Below are 22,388 nucleotides of genomic sequence, written 5' to 3'. Positions count from 1 at the left end.
GCTGAAAGAATGGCGAAGTACCAGCAGAAGATAGCAGAATACTATAATCAAAGAGTGAAGCTGAGAAGATTCAACATTGGTGACCTCGTCCTTAGAAAAGTCACCCCTGCAACAAAGGATCCAGCACATGGCAAATTGGGACCGTCCTGGGAAGGACCCTACAGAGTCGTCCATTATTCGCGTCAGGGCAGTTACCACCTGGAGGACTCAGAAGGAAAAAGATTACCTCGTCCGTGGAACGTCGAACATCTAAAGAGGTATTACAAAAAGGAACCATAAACTTCATTGTAAAACCAATTTGATACTTCTATCTTATGTAAGCAATTATTCGAATTATAAGTATTGTCCAGTACCCCTTAAGTGTTATTGAGCAAATCATGCGCCACAGTTTTCAAAGAAAAGCACAAACAATCGTCCCCAAAAAAGCTTAATGACAATAAAATTTCTTAAATGGATGTATATCGTCCCTAAAAAGCTTAATGACGATAAAATTCCTTAAATGGATGTACATCGTCCCTAAAAAGCTTAGTGACGATAAAATTCCTTAAATGGATGTACATCGTCCCTAAAAAGTTTAGTGACGATAAAATTCCTTAAATGGATGTACATCGTCCCTAAAAAGCTTAGTGACGATAAAATTCCTTAAATGGATGTACATCGTCCCTAAAAAGCTTAATGGCGATAAAATTCCTTAATGGATGTACATCGTCCCTAAAAAGCGTAATGACGACAAAATTCTTTAAACGAATTACATCGTCTCTAAAAAGCTTAACAACAACAAAAATTCCCTAAGGGGATGCACGTCGTCTCAAAAGCTAAAATTCCTTGATGTCCATATGCATCGCCCAGACTGATCACACAAAATGATTTCGTTTATACAGAAAAGCAAGAGGATCAAACTCCTCAAGTTGATCAACAACCAAAAAGTCAGTAAATGGGGAAACCTTTCTAAAACCCCCAGGAAGGTACAAAAATCCTCACACAACTCATGCAATCATGAAGAGCAAAAACAAACACAGACATTTATAAAATCAAACATAGAGTTAAATTGGTCTGAAGGCAAAAATGGGGGGCCCCAAAAACAGGAGGGGCATCCAAACATCAGCTGTTTTTGACTTAGTACATATAAAATAAAAAAAAATAAAAAAAAAAATAAAAAAAGGTAGAGTCAGGCTGGGGGGGCAACATCATCGTCCTGAGTGGCCTGGGAAGGATCAGCACCGATAGACGCCACTGCCTGAGCCGCTTCATCTTCTTCAATCTCCTTGTCTACGGCCTCAAAGCCTAAGTCTTCAAGATTCACGCCGGGACCACGCTTGACCAAGTACCTCCGCAGCAACTCAAACCCCTTAAAGTACCACTGGAACAGGATGGTGTTATATTCTTCAGTGGTCTGGAAGGCAGTAACAGCCTTGGCCACTGCAACCTTCATCTTCTGAGAGGCTGCCGCCAGAAGCTCGTCCTTCTACTTCACGGATTGCCTCTTAACGTCCAGCCGCTCCATCAGTACACAAACCTGCTCCTTGGAGGCATTGAGAGAATCCATGGTCGTGATTAAGTCCTTACGCAAGCCTGAAGCCTCAACCTCCAAAGCTTCCACCTTCGAGTTGGCCACTACAGCCTTCTCTTCGTTCGCTAGGTACTGCGTGGTGATGTGCATGGTCTCCCCCAACACCTATGGACGAGAACAAAGTTAATGAAAATTAGTTCAATCAAAAGCAACAAAATGGTCAAGCATTTAAAGACGAAGAAAAGAAGTATGATGGATCACCTGCACGAGCTTATGAACGTGACGACTCACAATCTCGTGCGAAGGAATGCTCGTGACTTCCCTCATTTCATCAAGGGTGAAAAGCTCGTTTGCACGATCCATGGCCATCCCAGCATCCAACCAAACACTGGCGCCAACTTTCTCTTTCCCTTTACTGGCCGCCTTCTGCTTCTTTAAAGGACGAGCCACCTCCTCAACAGAAATGCCAGGAGATGCAGCCACACCCTCATCCAGATCAAGGGTAGGTGTGGACGACCTTCTCTCCACCACCTCTTTCTCTTTTTCCTTTTCTTTGTCCGTAATTCTCAACCTCTTCTGGCCTATACTAGAAAGGGGCTCATTCTTTTTGCCCTTAATTTTGTTGTACATCTCTTTGTTAAATTTTGACGTCATTTCTACACAAAAGATATCAAGGACGAATAAAAGTGAGATATGGACGAATAAAAAGAGTGAAGATGAACACGAAGAGAAGAGATGACTTAAAGTACAGCTTACGTTTTCTCTCCTCACGGTCGAGGGTACTGAGTACGTAGAGGGAAGGTTCTGGTCCCAAACAGTGACGAGCTAGGGTACGCGGATCGATCAGCTCACCAAAATCTTCAATCGTCCTTGCGTACTTGATCGCAACCTGAACTCGCTCTGCAAATTTGGCCTCAAGTTCTGGACGATCTTTCACTGCAAAGGACGACATCAATAAAAAAATAAAAAAAAAAGAGGGGCCAACAATATTGGGGTAAACGCACCAATCAAAGGGGTCTCCCATCGTCGCAGCAACCTAGGTACGTTCCCCCACAAATCATCAGGCAACGTTTCCCAACCGTCCCCAGATACAAAGAAGTATCTTGATTTCCAGTAGCGAAAGGATGACGGAAGGTCAGCTACCAGACGAGCCTTTCTATTCCAGGGTACAAACTCATAGTACCCAAATTCTCTGGACTCTTTCAGACGGTACAGATGGACGAACTCATTAACTGAGATCATATCCCCGTCAGCAATGGTCGTCCAGATCACCATACAACTAATCACTATTCTCCAGGAGTTAGGCATAAGTTGCCCCGGTGCAAGGTTAAAATGGTAAAGAAGCTCCATTATGAACGGATGGACGGGAAATCGAAGGCCACACGAAAAAACAGCCTCATAGAAGCAAACTTCTCCGTGGGCAAAGGCGCAAGCCTTTTCGTCCTTCCTGGGAAGATGAGCCCTGGTTCCTTCCGGGAATTGGAATCTGTCCTTAAATTTACTAAAAACCTCAACTTTCAAGGAACAATTTTCCTTGAGGGCATGAAATTGACGGACCGTCGTTGGAACGGGAGAATGGGAGGACGAGGGAGCATGGGAAAGCGCGGTAGTCGTTACATCGACCCCGGCCTCTTCCTCAACTACGTTAGAGGTCGAACCCCTCTCTAAATCACCTAACCCTCCTTCTAAACCCATATTTTCCTCTCTTAGGAGCCCTCTAATAGACCGGAATCAAGCTTGAGACTCTAACAAAAGAGGGTATAAAGCACCCAACGCCGAACCTAACCCAGTACCCCTACTAACAAATTCCTCAACTAGTGGGTACGAACCGGCAAGCGAAGGCGCACCCAATGGGTCACCGGAAAGCTCTACCAAGGAACCTAAGCGGGCAAGGAGAAAAGCTACGGAGGGGAAGTTACGCCTAACTTCAAAATTATCCACCATTAAAGACAAAAAAAAAAAACTAACACCACCACTCAGTAAGAAGAGAGGATAGTACAGAGAGGAAAAGGAGCTTAAGTGACACAAATGCAAGGAAAAATCAGAAAGGAAAGAAAAGCGTAAATGGGGGTTGGCGTACCTGGAAGTTAGGGAGAAAACTGAGGAGGTGAGGAGCAAAATAAGTGTAGGAGAGATCAACCGCACAGAGAATGGGGAAATGGAAAAAGGAAATGCCAAAAAATCAAAGGACTCTGCCTTGGAAAGTGCGGGAAAACTAAAAAGGCACTCACCGGAAACGAGGCACTCCCACCAATAGAAATCAAACACGTGGCACTGAGAGGAGCCACAGCCGCCACTATGCAATCAATGCGGAGCAGAACTCCAAGTGCCATAACTGAAAAAGAAAATAAATAAAATAATAAAAATAAATAAATAAATAATAATGAAATCAAACACGTGGCACTGAGAGGAGCCACAGCCGCCACTATGCAATCAATGCGGAGCAGAACTCCAAGCGCCATAACTGAAAAAGAAAATAAATAAAATAATAAAAATAAATAAATAAAAAATAATGATAATAACAAACTTTTCATATTCCTATAATCGTCCAAGAAATGGACGACCATGGAATAGGGGGGCAGCTGATACGCCCGACCAAAATGGTAATCGTCCATACAATGCAGGATAGGGACAACCTTACTAAAACCGTCCAGAGGGAAAAGGTCGTCGCTCAAAGACCTGAACACTCATTCCCACTCTTCGCGGAACCGTTACAAGACATTAATCAACCTTCAGACCGTTGGGAATGGCAGCTCATCATTAACACCCAGCAAGGGCGTTACCAGGCAAGATTAAAGCCTCCATCAAGACTCCACCAACGGCTAGAAGAAATCACCTGCAAGCACACATATATAAAGATTGAACCCCAAAAGGGGTGGGGTAAGAAAATACTCTAGCACACTATTCTCATTGCTCCCCTTTGTCAATCTTTCTGACTTTGGCATCGGAGACCTTTTTGCAGGCACAACGCCGGCAAATTGATTCCTTTCTTTCGCCCACGGATTGCAGAAGATTAGTTTGGTGAGGGACGGCTTCCATCTGAACGATCATAATAAACTGACGATCAGTTCATTATCAATTATTATTTATTATTATTATTATTATTATTAATTCGGTCCACTTAAATAAGTTATTGATGGCATGGGTACATTAGGATTATCTGCATCGCAGCACAGCATTTGGTGAAATGCACGACTCGAACTCGACAACTCTTAAACTTGCAAGAATAACCAAATCCAAGATTCTTACCATCGCACCACACTCCCAAAGTTACTTATAAATATTATTATATGCCAAATTGTGATTGACTAATCATTTTCAAGTAAATTCACTGTTTTGTTTCCAACACTCACGATCAGCCGCCTAAGGTAGTTGGGAAAAAGTTTGTAGCCATAGAATTTTTTATTCCAAACCGAACTATATGGTCCTCAAAAAAATACAAAAACATTAAAAATTACATAAGTAGCATGCGAACATTTGGGGGGATATGGTAGTTGAAAATAAAATAAGGACATCAAATTAATATGAGCGCAATTTCCTCTCTTTCTAAAGCATCTTCCAAGTTGAGCTTAAAAATTCCCCGGAAAATGTAAAGAAGTACCGAATACTTTCCAAGCAGCAATTGATGCTGATCTGATCCACTCTCTCTAGTCAACGATTTTTAGTACACAACCACACTAAAATAATTGGGAAATGTGATATTTTATGTTATATAAAGTTATAAGGCCAAAATGGTCATATATCACTATTTAGCAAAATATTTAGCAATATACCACTGTTCGGCAAAATGTTTAGCAATTTACCACATTTTTGAAATCGAGTTTGTTATATAACTTGAGTTCTAGAAATTCGAGTTCTTTAAAAAAATAGCCTTCAAATTTGTCATGCTATTTTTTATGGAACTCAAGTTACATCAAAAATTTTCCAAAGAACTCGAGTTTGTGAAACTCGAATTACACTGCAAACTCAAGTTTCACAAACTCGAATTTTAAAAAGTGATAGATCCCTAATTATTTAACAAACACTGATAGATCCATACACATTTTATCGTACAATAATACACTAATACTTCGCCATTTTGGTTAAAGTTATAAGCATAAAAAATAAAAAAGACTTAAAGAGACGACCTAAAGGGAAGTCATTCTTTTTTCTTGGTGACATTTGAAAATTAAATGAATGAAAGAGACGACCTAATGGGAAGCCATTCTTTTTTAGTGACACTTGAAAATTTAGTCCTATAAGAAATGATGTTTAGTTTTACGCATGAACAATCATTTCGTAGCAAATCCGAGTGTGTGCTTTCTTAGTATTTTCTTGGTAATTGTCCTGTGCCTGCACCCCAACTCCACCAATTAACGGGTCAATGATTTTATCCATTCTCTTTTTGACCATTAAAATACACATTCTATTCTGCATTACTGCAAACTTGACTCTCATATAATATATATTACAAATTTTATTATATAAATAAATAATAAAATTAATAAACGGATGGGTTCTTGATGAAGAGACACCAATTACATTCATTGTCATGCAGGGGCGGCACTAAAGCAAATTCAGGGGGTTCAAATGAACCCCCTGACTTCAAAATAAAAGGCTATATATATAAAATATATTTTTTTGTTAGCATAATACTTTAATTTATTTTAAAAAATATTTTTTTTGCACACTTTAACTTAAATTTTGCCCCTTTTTACTATAAATATTTTCGACTTTAAGAATAAAGAGTAAGTTTTTTTTTTTTTTTTTTTTTTTTGAAACCAAATAAAGAGTAAGTGTTTATGAATTGTAAGTGTAATTTTTTTTTAATAAACTTATATTATATGTGTGTGAATGTGTTTAATATTAATTGTGTACATTACTTTTTGTTATAATGTTACATATTTGTGTAAACTATGATGTGTGTGGATGTGTTTTTGTATAATATAATTATAATATAACTTTATATAATTTAATAATTAAGAAATAGAGAGGGTTTTTTATTTATTTTATTTTTTATTTTTTACATGTGTGATGTATTGTTATCATATTATAATAACTTTTTGTAATAAAGTAGTAAAATTCAAGAAAATAATTGTAAAGTTAATGATTGTTCAAGCATTACCACCGCACACCCTTGGTGCGATAGTCACTCCATAAGTATAAGTGCTTGTGAGGTGTAGGGGGTAAGGGGCGGGGTTCAAGTCTCTAGGAGGGAGTTTCGCACACATATACATTTAGATTAGGTTGTATAATTTATGTATGAATAAGTGTGATTGTGTGCATTAATAATTAATACGGAGCCAATGAGTTGAAATTAATCATTTAGTCTAAAATATTTTTATGAAAACAAAGTCAAATAGATAATGACAACTGTATAAAGATAAAAATGTTAGACAAACTTAACAAAATAAAATGATCATAGACTCATAGCTACCCACATTAGCAATAGGTATTCAAAATGAACTATCACGTAACATTCAAAATTTGAAAACTTGTAAAATAAAATTGTAAAAACTTTAAGTATTATTATTATTTTTTTGATAATCAATGTATTCAAGTTTTCTTTTTATTAAAATTTTGTAATGACCCCCTAAATAAAATTTTTGGAGCCTCCACTGTTGTCATGTCCAAGGTTATCAGAATTAAGATCCTACATAGGATCGTGGGAGGTAGATGAGATCGTGAATCGTAGGATCAGATTGTGGATCATAAGATCCTACATTATTTAAGAAAAAAAAACAAAAAATACACATTGGTATGTTAAATAATCACATAAATTATACATTCATTGATATAATTATCATACATCACTACATCCATTTGTAAGCATCATTTAAAGAGGCAAAAAATCTCAAAATGTGACACTCTATTGGGATATTTTTTATTTGGGTCCAATTGACACTCTCTCTACATTGGAGTGGAAAAACTTGGTCTATTGGGATTTTATTTTTCATTTTGGTCCAACTGAGCCATTTGTCAAGTTAAAGAAGATTATAAGAAACCAAGGTTGTTTAGGATCGTCAAAATCATACGATCCTACCAATCCTGAACGATCGCTAAGATTCTTGAAAGATCTGGATCGTTTTGAGTAGGTAGAATCGTAAAATTGTAGGATCGTAAGATCCAGATCGAAATTTTGACAACTATAGTCATGTCATGTATATTGATAAAAATTATAATACCTTTAATATCTTTTACTAAATAACTTTTTTTTTTGAAACTGAACCAATAAGTTTATAGGTCATGCTAACGAGTGCCCTTAGGGCACTGGTTAAGAATCCAGTTAAAGAAAGTTTTTATGGGAAAAGAAAAAAAAAACAATTAATGTTTTGACAGTTTTTTTCATTTCCCATAAAAGTAATATCAAAACTTTCTTTAACTGAATTCTTAACCAATGCTCTAAGGGCACTCGTTAGCATTTCCCTAAGTTTATTATTCAACTTGCATATATAATCAAATATAGAAAGATTATGAATGTTTGGTAGAACAAACTCTATATTCTTGATTAATAACGCTGAAGAAAGTCTTGCTATATATAACTACATTATCTCGTACGTAAATATGGGAGAGAAAAATTATGAGGAGAACTGATTAGAAACAGAGTGTCTTTGATAAAGGTGGCCAGGGGAAGGGTGAGACTGAGACATATCACCCAGGGCCGGCTGAAGCTATAGGCGATTTAGGCAACCGCCTAAGGCCCCAACTTCTAAGAGGGCCCCCAAATAGTAATATAATATTAATTTCTAATTTTTTTTAAAAAAAAAAATGGCCCCGTTTCTCACTTTGAACCTAACATGAAAAAAAAAAAAAAAAAAAAAAGCCCGTGAAGATTGAAGGCTAATCCCAACTCCCATCAAAAAAAAAAAAAAAAAAGGAGAGGCCTGTGAACTGACGTGAAGGCTAATCCCAATAGCCGTTTCTCACACTGAACTGACATTAAACCTAATCCCAATTCCCATCATCTGAAAAAAAATAAAAATAAATAAAAAAAGGGTCGTTTCTCACACTGAACTGACACTATTCCCATCCCCAAATCTTTTGCTTGCAGAAGAAAAGATTGCAAAAGGTAGAAATCTTTAGCTTATAGGCAAAACCGCAGAAAGAAGAAACAGATAAGAAAAGGCAGAAAAAAGAAAGAAGAAAAAAAAAAAAAACTCTCACTCTCTGACTCTCTCTCCATCTTGATTCTAAAAAAAAAACACTGTTTTTAGTTAACTTACTCATCAATCGGTGTTAGCAATAGACTTGGTGTGTTCACAAAGCTTCATTTCAGGTTCTTTTTTGCTTTCTCTTCCTTTGCCTCTTTCGTCTTCTTCAGCTGCTGGGTGTCTGAGTTTTTTTTTTTGAAGAGAGCTGCTGGGTTTTACTCTTTCTTTTTGGCTTTAGATCTTCTTTAGCTGAGGGTGTGAGTTTTTTTTTTTTTTTTGAAGAGGAGCGGCTGGGTTGGGTTTTTGCTCTTTCTTTTTGGCTTTAGATCTTCTTCAGCTGATGGGTGTCTGAGTTTTTTTTTTTGGAAGAGGAGCTGCTGGGTTTTTGCTCTTTCTTTTTGGCTACAGATTTCTCTAGAAGCCTATTTGTCTATGGAATGGTCCAGATGACCCCTTAAAGATGTAAAGTATTGTTTTGCTTTTGCTTTTGGCTTTACACGTTTTGTTTTATTCTTCTTTTTGGCTTTACACTTTTTTTTTTTTAAGAAATCAGATTTAGTGGGATGGAACCATGAGGGATAGTGGGCTCTAGGCTGGTCTTAGTTTTAGTGTGGATCAAGTTGGGTTTTACACATTTTGCTAGTGGGTTGGTCTTAGTAGATTCAATCTTTTGCTAAAAAAAAGGTTTAATACGACACAAAAAAAAAAAGAGTATTGATAAGTGATAACAAAATTATAAATTTAGAATAATTTACTTTGTATTAATATTAATATTTTTTTTTTTTTGTGCAGGTTTAACGTGTAAAGTGATCATATTAAGTAGAGTTGCAATTGTGCTTTTGATAAACCAGGTTCTATTGTTTTATACATTAAATTTATATTATTCTAGTTAAATTGTTTTTTTTTATTTATTATAGATTGTGTTTCATTTATTCATAAATATTTTTTAATTACAAATGTCTACTAGAAAATATCCATCTGGATATGAAAAACTAAATAAAAAAAAGACAAAGAGAAGAATTAATTGAATCTCAAAAAGGAGCTATGGACAAATTTATTACTAGTAAAAAACAAAATTTTGTAGAAAATTTGAGTGAAGGTTTCATAAATGAACAAGAAATTCATCAAAAAGAGTTGGAAGATAATGAAAATATACAACAAAATGATAATAACGAATGTAGTCATGATAATGTTCAAACATGTAATGTCACCATCCTTGATAATGAAGCTCAAAATAATTTAGAGGAGAGTGAAAATATTAATGATCAACCTAATTATATTCCTACAAATATTTTTTATCCAAGTCAATGGAAAACTATTGATATAAAATTAAGAGATTTGTTAGTAGAAAATGGTCCAATAAGAGTTGATGATCTAAACTTTCCTATAGATAAGAATTCTAGACATTTTTCTACTACGCATTATATTCGAAAATTACCAAATGGAGAGAAACATGATAGAAAATGGTTAGTGTATTCGAAAGATCTAGATAAAGTATTTTGTTTTTGTTGCAAGTTGTTTAATTCAAAATCTAATACAAATCAACTAGCTAATGGAGGAACTAAGGATTGGAAAAATATTAGTTCTATTCTTAAAAATCACGAAACAACCAATGAGCATATTACTAATATGAATACTTGGATTGATTTAGAACTAAGATTATTGAAGAATAAAACAATTGATAAAAATGTCCAAGAACAAATTAAGAAAGAGAAAGATCATTGGAAAAAAGTGTTATTAAGAATAATAGCGGTGGTAAAAAATCTTGGTAAAAATAATTTGGCATTCCGAGGAAAAAATGAAAAGATCTATCAAGAAAATAACGGAAATTTTTTAAGTATAATTGAAATGATTGCAGAATTTGATCCAATAATGCAAGAACATGTTCAACGTATTCAACATGGTGCAATCCATAATCATTATCTTGGACATAATATACAAAATGAAGTGATACAATTATTAGCAAATGAAATTAAAAGTAAAATTATAAAAAAGATTAAGGAAGCAAAATACTTTTCAATTATACTTGATTGTACCCCCGATGTAAGTCATCAAGAACAAATGACTCTCATACTAAGATGTGTGGATATTTCAATAAGTCCGATAAAAATAGATGAACATTTTGTGGAATTTTTAAAGGTAGATGATACTTCTGGAAAAGGTCTTTTCAATGAAATTATAAGTGCAATAGAAAATCTTGAACTTGATATTAATGATGTACGTGGATAAGGATATGATAATGAGTCTAATATGAAAGGGAAAAAATAAGGGGTACAAAAAAGAATTCTTGATATAAATCCTAAAACATTTTACACACCATGTGGTTGTCATAATCTCAACCTTGTCTTATGTGATATGGCTAATTCTTGTCCTAAAGCTATATCTTTTTTTGAAGTAGTACAACATATATACACACTATTTTCTTCTTCCACAAAGCGATGAAAATTTTTACAAGATAATGTGACAGGTTTAACTCTTAAGCCATTGTCACAAACATGTTGGGAAAGTCGAATTGAAAGTGTGAAAGCAATAAAATTTCAAGTTCTAGAAATAAGAGATGCTTTGTTACAATTGGCAAACACAAGTGAAGATCCAAAAACAAAAAGTGAAGCTAATTGTTTAGCAACATATGAGATTGAAAGTTTTAAGTTTTTGCTAGCTATGACTATTTGATATGACATATTATTTGTTGTTAACTCTGTTAGTAAAAATTTACAATCGAAAGACATGCATATTGATGTTGCTATAGATCAATTAAAAGGTCTCATGTCTTTTCTAAAAAAATATAGAGAAGATGGATTTACATCTGCTATGAATTCATCTAAAGAAATTGCAACCAAAATGGAAATAGAGCCTATATTTCGTGAAAAACGTATAATTCGTAGGAAGAAACAGTTTGATGAGAATGTCAATGATGAGACAACACAATCCGCTGAAGAATATTTTAGAATTAATTATTATTTATATATAGTAGATCAAGCTATTTCTTCAATTGAAAGTAGGTTTGAACGATTTCAAATATATGAAAATATTTTTGGTTTTTTATTTAATTTTGAAAAACTAAAATCACTAGATAATGATAGTTTGAAAAAAAAAATGTCTTAATCTTGAATGTTTTCTTACACATGAAACTTATTCAGATATTGATGGCTTAGATTTATTTTCAGAACTAAAAGTTTTAAAAGAAGTTTTGCAAATAAATGATAACTCTCCAATTAATGTACTAAATTATATAAAGAAGCTAGAATATTTTCCAAATGCATGTATTGCTTTTAGAATATTACTAACTATACCTATTACAGTTGCTTCCGCAGAAAGAAGTTTTTCAAAATTAAAACTAATAAAATCCTATTTAAGATCAACTATGTCACAAGAAAGATTAAGTGGATTAGACATGTTATCAATTGAAAAGGAAATGTTAGCGGAACTTGAATGCAAAAATTTAATTAGTAATTTTACCTCTCAAAAAGCAAGAAAAATAAATTTTAATTGAAAAAAATATATGAATTTATAATTAAATTAAATAAAAGGTCTCATTTAAAGTATTCGTCTAGGGCCCCCAAATTCATTGGGCCGGCCCTGATATCACCAAGACGAACATTAATGACAACCTCAGAATTGCCCTAAAAAATAGAGCATCACAGAAACGAGGTTAGGAGTCCAAGATCAATGTATTTTCTTTAAGTTATTTCAACGGTATTGTCCTGGTTTATAATTAATGCTTTCAATCTTGTTTTGAAAAAGTAGGTACACTTAACTAATTAAGACTCAATTCATATAATTTTAATAGATATATAAGCAATGTTCTGAGTGTTCTGACCATAGTCTTTTCTTTAAGTAACGTTAGTGTGCGATTTAATTATAGATTAGGTTAGTAAATGACAGAAAGGTGTTTGGTACCAGGAAGTACTGCACTGGACCCTTTCAAACAAAAAAAAACAAAAAAAAGTACTGCACTGGACCCTTTCAAACAAAAAAAACAAAAAAAAAGTACTGCACTGTATCCTTTCAAACAAAAAAGTACTGCACTGGAAAAAAAAAACCCATTCAAACAAAAAAAAACAAAAAAAAGTACTGCACTGTACCCTTTCAAAAAAAACCCACTGGACCAATTTCCAGTGTCCACTGGGCACTGGCCTCGGAAGCTGTTAACTCCATAAAATCTTATTAAATACTAGCTAGGATGCTGCCGTCCAAGTAATACTTAATTCTATTCACATTAATTCATGTGCCGTCCAAGTAATAGTGTAATACCTAATTCTATTAACACTAATTCATGTGTGTGAACGCATGAAATAGAATTCAAGGGTCTTTCTTGAGTGTTAAATTGATAATGCTCTTTTAAAATCATTAATTAATCATGTTGATGACATGATCCCTAAGTGTTTTTCTACCATTAGATTTGAGCAGAAATCAATAATTAAAAAAAAAAAAATGTAATTCTTGTAAAATTGCACTATGCATAACTTAAATCCATCCTTTTACTCCAAAAAAAAAAAAACACTATTGAGCACATCTTTTATATGCATACTAACTTGTAACTCATACAAACACATGGATGTATTTAAAATTAAACACATTTTTTACTATAAAAATATAAATGATTAGTCAAATAACTCAAATTATTAAAAAAAAACATGTAACACATGTATACATGTGGATACATGTAAAATTAAACACAATTTTTATCATAAAAATATAAATAATTAGTCAAATGATTTTTTAAAAAGTAAATGCAATTAGTTACATATTAAAATTCTTACCCAAATTTAATACTACTCATGATCAATTTTTTTTTTTTTTTTAATTTTAATAAGATAAAATGTGTGGTGATCTTTGTTGTGTGGTGATTTTTATTAAGAATATGTGATTAGTTTATATATATATATATATATATATCTATATATATAATTCATTAATATTAGATTTTTAGTAATTTGCATTCATTAACTTACTTGACACAAAAGAACGATATATTTCAAAATCGGTCAGTATCAATATATCGTTTTGAAATTACAACTGATTATATAATAATGATAATATCAATAATAAGAATACAATTAGGCTGCGTTTGAATCGGGTGAAAACCAATTTCAGAAATCAATTTCCGAAAAATGCATGCGTTTGGCTGTCACGGAAAACATTATTTTCCGGAAAATGACTTCCTGTTGACCGAAATTTTCACCTTTGACCACGGAAATCCATTTAAGTTCCTATTTTCACTTCAAATGATTTTCGGAACTGGGGACGCGCAAGGGAGAACGAGAGAGCTCACAGACACGCCGTCAATCGTGAAGCTCCGATCGCGCCGTCGAACCAAAGCACCGGTCCGATCGACGGCGCGCGAAGCACCGTTCCCGAGATCGCGCGATCTCGCGATCGACAGCGCGCGAATCACCCTTCGCGAGATCGCGATTGACGCGAACGGTGCTTCGCGAGATCGCGCCGTCGATCGCGATCTCGCGGAGCGTCGAGTGACGCTTCGCGAGATCGCAAACGGTGCTTCGCTCACCGTCGATCTCGCGAACGGTGCTTCGCCGCCGTTGATCGCACCGGTTCTTTTGGGTTTTGTAAGTGTTTTTCTGGGTTTTGTCTTTTCCTTCTTCTTTTCCAAACACCAGAAAATATTTTTCGGAAAATTTTTTGAAATGCAACCAAACATACAGAAATATTTTCCTTTTCCAGAAATTAGCATTTCCAGAAAATATGTATTTTCCGGAAAACGTTTTACGGCAACCAAACACAGCCTTAGTGTGTGTATATATATATATATATATATATATATACCCGCTAATGTAAATACTTTTTTTTTTGAGTTAAAGATTAGACTTGTACTAATATTGTACGTAGAGCAAACTCCACAAGCCACATCAGACCACGAGTTTCCAAATGTGCATAGATATTCGCGGCGGAAACAACAAGGAAATTTGAGTGGGGAAGAGCAAAAGGTGAAATAGAAAAACAAAAGAAGAGAGAAGTAAAAGGAGGAGCAGGTGAGGAGGCGACAGACGTGAAACTGAGAGCTGGGCAAATTTGGTCGATCCGCAATGACTAGTGAGCAAAATTTTCAAAGGTTTCAATAAGCCTCAACTACTTCTTCTATTGTTATTCTTCTTCTAAGCCCTCCCTTAGAGGCTTGGGTTTCGGCCTGGTATCAAATTACCGGCCAAAATCCGGTATTTACTCCGGTATGGCCGGAACAACTCCAATATAGCCGGTATTTTAGCCAGAACGAAATAGTAGAGTTTTTGTACCGGTCAAGGTTTTGAGCATTGTAAATACTAGCCATAGCGGTCGGTATGGTACGAAATTGATTTCAAATACACGACACAAATTTAAATGAATAATTATAACGTGGTCCTTACATAAATTTATAGACATGATATAAAATTAAATGCTAATTTTAAATTCTAATAATGTTACACCTCCGTTATATACTATCAATTAAAAAAAAATTTAAAATACATTTTTTTTCTACACTAAATGAAATTCCGCTGCTTCTCAAAAAAAAAATAATAAGAATAATTCCGCTGCTAAGGTCAATGTAGTTTTATTCATCTCTGTCAACGATATATATATATATATATATATTTTCTTTTTTCTTTTTTCTTTTTTCTTTTTTTTTAAATTGAAAGGTTACTAATATTATTATAAACATTTAAAAATTCTCTCTTTACCTCGTATAACGCAGTCAGGGAGTTCAGTCACTCCAGAAACTTGTTTGGGTACAAAAGTAAAATAGACAAGAGTAGGGTTTAGCATTTTAACTAGCCCATCTCTCTCTCAACTCCACTCTCTCTTCTTCTATTCAACTTCAACTTCAAGAGCTAAAACTAAAACCTCTAACCTAAAACCCAAATCCTCTCTCTCTCTCTCTCTCTCCTTCACAAACCAACAATGGTGGAGGTAAAGCTATCAGAGAGCCGAGACCTAACCCAAATTTGCGGATGGGGCTAAGGAGAAGTTGCCATCGCCAGCAAGAAGACTTTGTCTTCCACCTCTTGAATCTCGTTTATTTTTATCGTCTTTTGACTTTTCAAATATGTACTATATAGACTGAATCATATGGTTTAATTTCCACGTGCAAACGATGGAAGAACAAAAATCAACCATGTTCTTCACATGGAAAACGAGGGACAAACAAACTTAAAAAAATCACACTTTTTTTTTCTTCCACAAGGAAACTGGAGATTCTAGACTTTTGCCCTTAATTTTGAAAAAAATTAGCAATATGCCCCTTTTTCGAAACTATATAGGGATATGCCCTTGTTTCGATACTTGATTACTTTAAAATCGAGTTTCATTAAAATACTCGATTCGTAGAAAATCGAGTTATTTCAAATAAAACTAAAAAAAAAAAAAAAAAAGCATAGAACACGATTTTAGGGAAGTCGAGTTCCAAAACGCCGCCATAGGGCTTTAAAACGTCACTATAGGGCTTAAAAACGCCACTATAGGGCCCCTTGAACTTGGTATGGGGACTTATAAAATTTTTTTTGCAGGAAAACGCCGCTATAGGGCTCTAAAACGTCACTATAGGGCCTAAAAATCACTATAGGGCACTCAGAACAAAGCGATTGCACTTCTAAAAAATTTTGCAGAAAAACACCGCTATAGGGCCTTAAAACGTCACTATAGGGCTTAAAAACGCCACTATAGGGCACCGTGAATATGGGCCAATCACACTTCTAAAAATATTTGCAGGAAAACGCCACTATAGGGCTCCCTAAATATAGAGCAATCACACTTATAAAATTTTTTTTTGCATGGAACTCGATTTCCTGAAACTCGAGTTCCATGGAAATTTTTTTTTTTTTTATTTTTTTTTAATTTTGATCGGGCATAACTCGATTTTTTACAAATCGAGTATTTAATTGAACTCGATTTTAAGATAATCGAGTATCGAAATAGGGGCACGCTCCTATATAGTTTGCAAACAGAGACATGTTGCTAATTTTTTTCAAAATTAGGGATAAAATGCCAGAATCCTCCAAGGAAACTATCAAACTCTGGCAGGAGTTAGTGTTATAGTTCCGCTGTAGAGTACTCTTACAAATATGCCGTCTTTAAACTTATGGGGGCGTCACAGACTCAAAGCCCATAGGTTAAATATCAAGGGCAGGAAATCATAGGGGTTGAAATTACATTATTCCAATTAATGCAAAATCCATTGTTAACAAATTCCATTTCATTATTTTTTAATGTGCGCAGGTGTTACTCTTTTTGCAGGAACATGCATGGTCATTTCATTCTTTTTTATAGTCTTCGAAGATTTATTATAATAATATGAATCATGTACCAGTGTATTGTATTCAATATTCGATTTTTTTATGGAATTATTGTAATATATATATGGGCAAATGGCTGTTTGTTTATTAAAAAAAAAGGACATAGAGAATGTGGTATTTGTTTTGGTCGTCTTTGTTTAGTATCTTTTTGTCCTACTATACAATATTGCCACCCAATTCTCTCTCTCTCTCTCTCTCTCTCTCTCTCTCTCTCTCTCTCTGCATGAATGAAAACGCTTATTTATTAATTGCACTTGAATTTGTTGATGATAATGGATAGAAAGAGCAGAGTTCTTAAACTTATATATGTACTTCCAAAAAGAATTGCTAAAAATGATAAAATTTAAAGTGATGATGAATGCCATAGGAGTAGGATACTGTTTTCTAGCTTTGGAATTGCCAAAAAAAGAGACTTGATTCAGTAATCTGTGGTAGTTGTTTTAATTTTAGGAAATAAAGTTTGCAGTAAGCATAAATGAATGCAATCACAAAGTGAGAAAGTGCAAATATTCTATCTTTGCCATCACTGGTTTTAACTGATTGCATAAGTCCTTTTGGAAGTCTTATTAGTGATGATAATCAATTAGTACTACATTATCACACGTTGATTTTTAATGCGTGTGGGAGAAACTACGAATTAGTGGCATGGTGAACACTTTAAATGGGTAATTGAAATTTTCCAAGTCTCTTTCATATATTTCATATGGATTCATGAGATTGAATTTAAATAATTTGATATATAGACCATCTCGATTTGTATTTCACTTTGAAATATTATATTGTTGTCACCTTATTTGTCCACAATAACTTTAGTGCCAAATTTGCAATAAAAGAAAAAAAAAATCACAATTTGCAATAAAGGAAAAGAAATTGTTTTTCTCCATTTAAACCGGAAACCACAATCACTTTTATTAATTTATTAATTTTTACAAAGGAGCCCAACACACACATTGAGTCTCTCTCTCTCACATGCACAACAAGCAATGATAAATTGGATTTACATTTTACAAGCTAGAGACAATAAACTTGGAATTGCCAATCTCTGGCTGGCCCTTCAATAACCCATCCAACTCCTTTACGAATATTTCCATAGCTAGAGCTGGCAAGCAAATTGGGACAACAATCCCATCTTCTCCCATATTGTTCTTGAATGGAATTAAAAAGCTAGCCACACCAGGAATAGCCCCAACCCCACCTTTGGCTGCCCCACCATAAACCGGTTTGCCCCACCCAAAATCCACATCTTTAAACCCGGCACGTGTCAAATCTGACACAAGGTAGGTTCTCACCACAGTGAAGTGGGGCCTACCCCTAATCACCATCATATCAGCCACCGATCGCATGTACTCCTCATTTACCTCGTTCTTTGCTTTCTTTACCAATTCCAAAGCGTAACTCAATGGATTTTTACACAGTTTCTCAGTAGTTGTAACTGCCACGGGAAATGCAAAGCCGTTACCGTAATAACCGGTTGGTAAAGGTGGGTTAAATTTCGAACGTGCGTCAACTATGCAAATAATGCGGACCTCCTCGTTCGGGTCGGGTTGGATAGCTATGGTGCGACAACGCCAGAGACAAGCTGTGAGTAACTCGAATGTGGAGCATTTGCTTTGGTGGTGTGGCACAAATTTACGGAGTGCAGAAACTTCGGTGGGTCCAAAGAAGAAGGACTTGTGCGACATGTCGTCGAGAGGAATAAGTGTGCCCTTTGTGTCAGCAACTTCGTCGTATTCGCGGTGCGCGAATGTTACACGCGGTGGGTCACGCGCGTCAAGGAGACGTCTTTGCCATACTGGTAAAATGGATGGGGAGCTTGCACCACGCGCTATCTCGCCCACAGCCGCCATGAATTGGACTAATCCGGCTGCGTCGCCCATCGTGTGGTTGAGACGTAGGGCAAAAATGAAACCACCGCATTTGAGGCGCGTCACCTGTGAATTCAAATCAGCACAATAGCATTATTGAAAAAGACATGTAAGATGAGACCACGCACCTGAAGCGCGTCACTAATCAGTTCAAATCTGTACAATAGCATTATTGAAAAAGACATTTAGGGTACACAATTCATTATCCATGCTAATGATTTGTCTTTGGATAAAAAGTTTGTCCATTCCACTTTTTTGAAGCGCTCTGCTCACAGCCATGGATCACGAATGATTTTTATTGACTTTGTGGAAAAATATTAAGTTAGTTTTGGACTTTTCGAATCATTAGACCAGGACTGAGAATAATGAAAAGGAATATATATATATATATATATATATATGTGAGCGTTTGGTTTCGGCTGAAACCAACGTTCACGTTCTCATTTTCACGTTTCTGTCCTTTTTTTTTTTTTTTTCAGCATATAAATAGTAAATTTACTGTGTAGAGACAAAAATTACTGTTTATGTACTGTAGTAGTACTGTTCACGTACTGTAGCAGCACTGTTTACTCATTAAAAATGAGTCCCACGGTACTTTTCACACATTTAAAAATTATTTTGCTACAGTGTTTTCAGTTTTCAGTTTTCAGTTTCAACAACAATAAGCTCAATCCAAACGGACCCTATATATATATATTTTGAAAACAAAGGAATATATATTAAAATGTAAAATAAATGAACAAAACAAAAACATAAATTAAGAATGTATAGATCAGATAGATTTTAACATTTGGCTTATCCATTGTTATCTTGCATGTTGAGTATTAAAATTTAATTAATATAGATTTCTTTTGACAGATATAATACAAATTTATATAATATGAACATTATTTTAAGCATGTAATATATTGCAACAGGTGTGTGCAAAAGTCTGACAATGGTAGGTATGTATGAATATAATAATTTTCGGTATATATATATAAATAATTATAGTACCACACACTTTTACAAACGTTTTAACATAACTATTTTATGTGGTAAACTGTGAATGTTGGACAAAAAATAACAAGTCCATATAATAGTGACGAACAGTCAATTATAGTCATCCATATAGAACAATTGTGATAAAAGTGTGTGATAGTAGAATTATTAGAACGTATATTCCATTATATGAGATCCAAATGTTATGGAAAAAAAGTGCCTACACCAAATATCCAAATGCAAGATGCCTTCTTATGAAAGAGACATAAACCTATCGACTTAATAATATAATAATACCTTGATAAATATAAAAATAAAAGATAAAAATGCGTGCACACCAAAATATTCTATAACAAAGACCCATAAGCCAGTCACAGACCTAAGCCCAATTATTAGGTCCTTTTTGGTAGGGCATTTTAAACACTTATTTTCAGTTTTTAAATAATATTACACATATTTTCACACACATTTTTACCCACATGTATTTTAAAAAATTACAAACAATACTACTCAAACTCTTTTACCAAATAGGCTATCACTTTGGCAGTGCATCCACAAATTTAGAGTTGGATATATATATATATATATATATTTTTTTTTTTTTTTTGGGCTGAGTAGGATTTAGATGAAAATTGTCTTCTAAACACAACCTCAGACCATATGTTAGGTTGTGATAACAAGTTTATAAAATCAACTACGAATTGTGTTGTGTAGCTAATTATCTGATAGTGATTGGATTATTAATCGGAATCCTTTCCTAATTCTATTCCATCTCTGATTAATTTCCAAGACTATGACTGGGTCGAAACATACCACTTAATGGGCCACCACTCAGTCCAACTGCTTTCAAATTATATTATGCAAAACAAATAAGATGAGAACTGTCGGGTTTTATTTTTTATTTTTTATTTTTTTTATTTGGTACATGATGTGAACATGTCAAAAAAAAAAAAAATCTTATGCTTCTATCTTTATGAGTAACTGTTATATGTATATGTCTCACATGAGGTGCGTTTTATGATTATTGTTTGTAGGATCCATCTTATGTGATAATTATGTTGTATACCATTTTTACACAAAATAATAAATCATGTTAAACCTGTTGAAAACAAATACTTCATGCTTAATAATTAAATTTCTAGAAAGGAGTATTTTTTTTTTTTTAGTTTTTTGTTTAAATTAATTTTTTTGTCTGTTTTGTCTTTTAGAAAATAAGCTAATTTATTTTTTTTAAATCTATTTTTCTTTTGGGCAAAACTATTCTTTAGATACTTCTCTTAAAATTTAATCATGTGACTACTTAATTAAATATACACTTCTATTCCATTAAAAAAATACCACACGGCTGAATTTTAATATGAAAATATAAGGAATAACTCCTAATTATATCTAAGTTTTGTCATTTTTGTTTTACCTTTAACAAATAAAGAATCAGCAAAACCATGCTTCCCAAAATGGTACATGTGTTTAAAAATTGAAAATTATTGTTTGAAAATATGTATAAAAATACATGTAGATGAAAAAACGTGTGAAAATACGTGTAATATTATTTAAAAACTGAAAATTATTATTTGAAAACACAAACCAAACACCCCCTAAAAGTTGCAACTTAATAAAAAAGTCATTTTAAAATTTTGTAACTAAGGAAATTCACTCAATAATTTATAGTAATTTTGTGCAATGCTACGGCTACATAAATGTATACCATTTTTACCACAACTCATCACAAAAATTTTGTATATTGATGCCGTTTTAAAATTTTTTTAAATCTTACGAGTCTTTAACCAAATTTGTACCTGAATAAGCAATAATGGGCAATTAAGGACCTCTCCAGAGCCAGGAACATCAAAAAGGAGCTCCTCCCAGCATGGAAATGGTGGTTGAAGTGCATCACCAAACTGTTCAAGTGTAACATCAGCATCGGCCTCAATAAACACGATACCCTCACCAGTACATTCTACTACAAGCTTTCGGCCAGGTCCTTCCCTAAGCCTACCAGCAAGTGGGTAGTAAAACACGAGTGTTTTTGCAAGTGCTTCTCTAATGACTCTCACAGGGTCTCTGCCTTGCATTAAGGGATCATATTTATAGAACTGTATGACTGGGATTTGAAATCGAAGACCCTCTTGGTCATCAATATCAGAAAGTTGTTTGAATTCATGGGGTGTGGGCTTAGCAGGAGCAACCAGTTCTGGTTTGCACCTTCTTACTTTAAACACTAGAGAGGTGGCAGGTGGCGCCATGCCAAGAAGAAAGGGTGGGTTTGATGAGAGTATCAAGAACAATGGGGAGGTTTTAGTTTTAGTGGTTGTTGCTGATTGTAGTGTGTGTTATGCTGATTTTTGGAAGTAGAATTTATAGCAAAAAGTGAAACAAAGGATGGCCGACACAGCATGCTTCACCTTTTTATTTATTTATTTATTTGTTTGTTTCGATGTTGGTGCGGACTATTCTATCATGGTAGTTGAGTGAGAAAGTGCTTTGTAATTTTTTTTTTTTTTTTTAGAAAAAGTGCTTTGTAATTTAAAGTGAGAAAAAGGACGTGCTGTGAATAATTGAGATTTTTTGTTTCTCGCTGCCCTGCTATGACCGAATTGACTCAATAATTGGACTT

General features: G+C 34.3%; 1 protein-coding gene across 1 annotated transcript; it reads right to left on the bottom strand.

Moving 5' to 3' along the window:
* Positions 1 to 17,811: 17,811 nt before the first annotated feature.
* Positions 17,812 to 22,120, bottom strand: LOC115960624 (benzyl alcohol O-benzoyltransferase-like). The gene is made up of 2 exons (XM_031079560.1): positions 21,571 to 22,120; positions 17,812 to 18,859 (listed from the first exon to the last, which is right to left on the bottom strand). Exons 1-2 carry the CDS (start codon positions 22,015 to 22,017, stop codon positions 17,933 to 17,935), a joined length of 1,374 nt encoding a protein of 457 aa, XP_030935420.1. The 5' UTR covers positions 22,018 to 22,120; the 3' UTR covers positions 17,812 to 17,932.
* Between the last annotated feature and the right edge of the window lie 268 nt (positions 22,121 to 22,388).

Source organism: Quercus lobata, chromosome 9, assembly GCF_001633185.2.
Source record: "Quercus lobata isolate SW786 chromosome 9, ValleyOak3.0 Primary Assembly, whole genome shotgun sequence".
In the NCBI taxonomy this organism is placed as follows: Eukaryota; Viridiplantae; Streptophyta; class Magnoliopsida; order Fagales; family Fagaceae; genus Quercus; species Quercus lobata.
This window is presented reverse-complemented; position numbering and strand designations above follow the sequence as displayed.